General features: G+C 39.4%; 1 protein-coding gene across 1 annotated transcript; it reads right to left on the bottom strand.

Moving 5' to 3' along the window:
- Positions 1-1238: 1238 nt before the first annotated feature.
- CCR6 (C-C motif chemokine receptor 6) lies at positions 1239-3811 on the bottom strand. The gene is made up of 2 exons (XM_059835829.1): positions 3803-3811; positions 1239-2324 (listed from the first exon to the last, which is right to left on the bottom strand). The coding sequence occupies exons 1-2, from the start codon at positions 3809-3811 to the stop codon at positions 1239-1241; spliced, it is 1095 nt and encodes a 364-aa protein (XP_059691812.1).
- Between the last annotated feature and the right edge of the window lie 300 nt (positions 3812-4111).

Here is a 4111-nt window from a genome sequence, read left to right on the forward strand (position 1 = left end):
TGAAAAGTCATGGCTGGGTAAAACTGATTGTGTTTATTATAAATATACCTATATTCATAGCGAGTCAAATGCTGACTCAGTAAAAATTCTGGCTGAATTAAGTCAGATTCTGGTCTTATTTTTAGATATAGTCCTTAATAATTTTTGAAGCTAATAAAGTAAACTACATATATGCATATTTGTGCTAGTAAATCCATTCCTAAAGAAACTTTGCTAATGGTGGTTAAATACCAAGAAATGCATCATGTTTTCTCACTGATCAAGTTCCAACAAGAAGTGTTGGAATAATTGCAGTTCTGTACAGTTTGTTGCCTTTTAGAAAGTGGAGTGTGAATTTCAGCTTGAAAGAAACAACTTTTCACAAAGAGACATTCACCACATTATCAGCTTTGATGGATTCAGGCACCTGAATCCTGTGCCGAACGAAGAGAAGAATCTCTCAAGCAAAGCTCCATTCTCTGTTCAGAAGGTAATCTCAGAAGATGTAAGAAAACTTTTCTGTGGATATTTCAGTGTTCTCTTTAATTAATAATTTTCTTTTTTTCTAGTATTCTCTTTAGTAGACATGTCACTGTTGGTTTCGACCAGCCTCAGCCTTGGTGTAAGCAACTCCCAATGAGCAGGTGGAGTGTAGAACTGGGCAAAGATTTACGAGACCTAATACCTAAGCCCAGCTATGTCAGCAGCCTTGAGCCTGTTTCTTCATTTCTCTGTTTGCTTTCCTTGCCGTACTTTGCTCAAAATGCCATCTCTTTAGGTTAGTATTGTCACAGCGTGACCTGTCTGCAACAAAAGCACAGTGGAGACCTACACTTAAATAGGATTTCCAGGTAGAAGTAATTGACAGAAACAACATTAATGTAAGTAGAATGAGCCTGGACATAACATGATTTATTTACTTAGTACTTTTGGGATATTTCAGTGATGTAGGAGAGGTGAGATGCAATTTTTCCTTAGAAAACAAGGAGGGTTCCTCTGTAAACTCCACTTTCCTGATAATTCTAAGAGATTGCACTTTAGAAAAGCGTGAATATTAAGAGAGGGGAATAAGATTTCAGTTTTCCACAGGACAGTGTTATTCTTTAATCTTAATTCTTTTCCCGAAAGGAGTTGTAGGTCATGGGAGCTCCCTTAGAGCTGCAGAGAAGCCCAAATGAGTTGCTGTCACAGGCACAGGGACACTGATTTGGGTTGCTCGGTGAGAAGAGTCCTTCAGTAATAATGTTGTTCAAATTGTATTATATAGTAAAAGAAGATCCATTGTCAGTCAGAATTTCACTAGTCTGCCTTGAATGATAAATATCAGAGTTTGTCCTTGAATTACGTTTATTGTATTTCTTGTATCTCATGCACCATAGGTCCTTCATTATCTTCACAAAATAACTTCTGAACTTCACTCCAATAAATGCATAGAGCACAGGGTTCACGCAACAGTGTAAAAATGCTATGGCTTCAGTGGTGTATTTCGCATAGGCCATTATCTTGTCGTTGTCACAAGATTTGTCTATCTTGCCCATATTTATGGCTGTCACAAGAAGAACAATGTTATAAGGTACCTGGCAAACTAGGAAAACAGCTACAATTAATACAATCACACGGATTGCTTTGTTTCTTTTGGAATTTTGTGCTTGTTGTAAAGATTTGACAACGAACGTATAGCAAAAAATCATGAATATGAGAGGTATAAAAAATCCAAATCCAACTTGTAGACACAGCAGCAGTGATTTCAGCATTGTGCTTTCAGACATTCTGTCAAATCTGTGATCACAAATCTCTTTGGTTTCATTGGTGGAGAAGCTGTAACTTTCACTGTATAGAAAAGAGGAACCAGAGATTAAAATTGATGATACCCATACGGCCAAACAAATGAGTTTTCTATATGCAAGTGTTCTTGCCCTGAGTTTAAATGACTTTGTTGCCTGTACAATAGCAATGTACCGGTCCACGCTAATAAAGGCCAAAAGCAGCATGCCGCAGCTGAAGTTGATTGCATAGATACCTCTGGTCATTTTGCAAATGAAATCACCGAAGATCCAGTTGTCAGCAGCATAATTCACTGCCCACAGTGGGAGAGTGAGAACAAACAGTATGTCTGCTATGGCCATGTTGAAGAGGTACACATCCGTCATGGACTTGGTTCTTTCATATAAAGCAAAGGTCATCACTACAAAGATGTTACCAACTAGGCCGATGGTACAAATCAACGAATACGCAACTGGCAGAAATGCTTTTGTGAAGATCCTGACTTCCAATTTTGAACAAGGCTGTGTGATTAGAGAAGCATAGTCTGAATAATATAGATAATCTGTGGTACGAGGCTCTGTCTGTAAAAAAGAAGATCACCAGTTAAAGCATAGGTGTTAAACTCTAATTTCTATAGATTAGAAAAATGGTAGATAACAAAGTCATACAAATATAAGGTACTTCGGAAAAGTTTAGAAAATTAGTATACAAATATTATACGACTTGCTGATTTGAAATGGAAGTGGCATTTCCCTTATGATAACCGTAATACTTATGTCCAGGACTTCCCACGTCTCAGCTTCAAGCCTTTATCAAACTCTTCTCAAGATAGTCTACATCATCACTGTTGTTTCCTCCAACGCTACATGTTTTACACTGTTTCCACTGACCACGCACCCCAGTTAGAAATGCATTTAACACTGCAGAGGAAACTTGTAAGAACTATCTAGGAAATTTCATAAAATCTTAATTAAACTATGAGCATGGAGATAATCTTTCTGGATGGCCCAAAGGTTTCCATCTTTAAATACATTATGCAGAAAGGATTACTCTGCCATCACAGAACACTCTACAGTGTAAAAGTCTGAACTTGAAGTAGGGGTCTAGGCTTCCTTTACCGTCATGGGAGGTGTGCTGGTTTTGGCTGGGATAGAGTTAATTTTCTTCATAGTAGCTAGTATGGGGCTACGTTTTGGATTTGTGCTGGAAGCAGTGTTGATAAAGCAGAGATGTTTTAGTTACTGCTGAGCAGTGCTTACAGAGAGTCAAGGCCTTTTCTGCTTCTCACACCACCCCACCAGCGAGTAGGCTGGGGGTGAACAAGAAGTTGGGAGGGGACACAGCTGGGACAGCTGACCCCAACTGACCAAAGGGATTTTCTGTGCCATATGATGTCATGCTCAGCATATAAAGCTGGGAGAAGGAGAAGGAAAGGGGGGACGTTTGGAGTTACGGCGTTTGTCTTCCCAACTAACTGTTAACGCGTGATGGAGCCCTGCTTTCCTGGAGATGGCTGAACACCGGCCTGCCGATGGGAAGTAGTGAATGAATTCCTTATTGTGCTTTGCTTGCACGTGCGGCTTTCGCTTTACCTATTAAACTGTCTTTATCTCAACCCATGAGTTTCCTCACTTCTATTCTTCCAATTCTCTCCCCCATCCCACTGGGAGAGAGTGAGCAAGTGGCTGTGTGGTGCTTAGTTGCCAGCTGGGGTTAAACCACGACAGGAGGGGAACGGGCCTTTCCAGCACATTATAAATTTCATACTAACATCAAATCAAGCCCAAAAATGATTACTTCTCTCCACTCAGCTAGACAGGCAATCCAGGATGGCTAGCCTGAGACACAGTTACATGCACCTCAAACACCAAACCTGTAGTTACATTAGGAGAGTGCAAACCCAATAAACAATATGCTTTGACAGTGAACTCTGCTGTAAGAAACATCTCTTCAGCTAATCACTCCTGAGACTAGAGCTTTTGGACCAGCAGCCTCAAAGAGCTAGAGAGATTCATTGCTTTACTGAGGTACTAATATAGTTTATCAATTAAGTACTTACAAAATTCATTTTGGCAGTACACCTCTCAGAAAGAAAAATATGTTGAGAAGAACTTCAAAATACTTTCCCAAGGATTTCTGAAAAGAAAATAAAGTAGTTTGGATTGGGAAACCAGCACAGGAAATGTGAACAAGTAGAAAAACACAATTGGAAATAAAACATTTATTCAAAGAAGAATCTCATCGCTTCAACTATATCAACAATACACAGGTGCATCTCAACAAATCACACACCTCTGCAGCACGATGTGCAGTTGTGTGAAGTGGATGGTTTGTATCAATATCATTAAGAGCACAATCTTACATATGG

The sequence above is a fragment of the Gavia stellata genome, chromosome 2 (genome assembly GCF_030936135.1).
Source record: "Gavia stellata isolate bGavSte3 chromosome 2, bGavSte3.hap2, whole genome shotgun sequence".
In the NCBI taxonomy this organism is placed as follows: domain Eukaryota; kingdom Metazoa; phylum Chordata; class Aves; order Gaviiformes; family Gaviidae; genus Gavia; species Gavia stellata.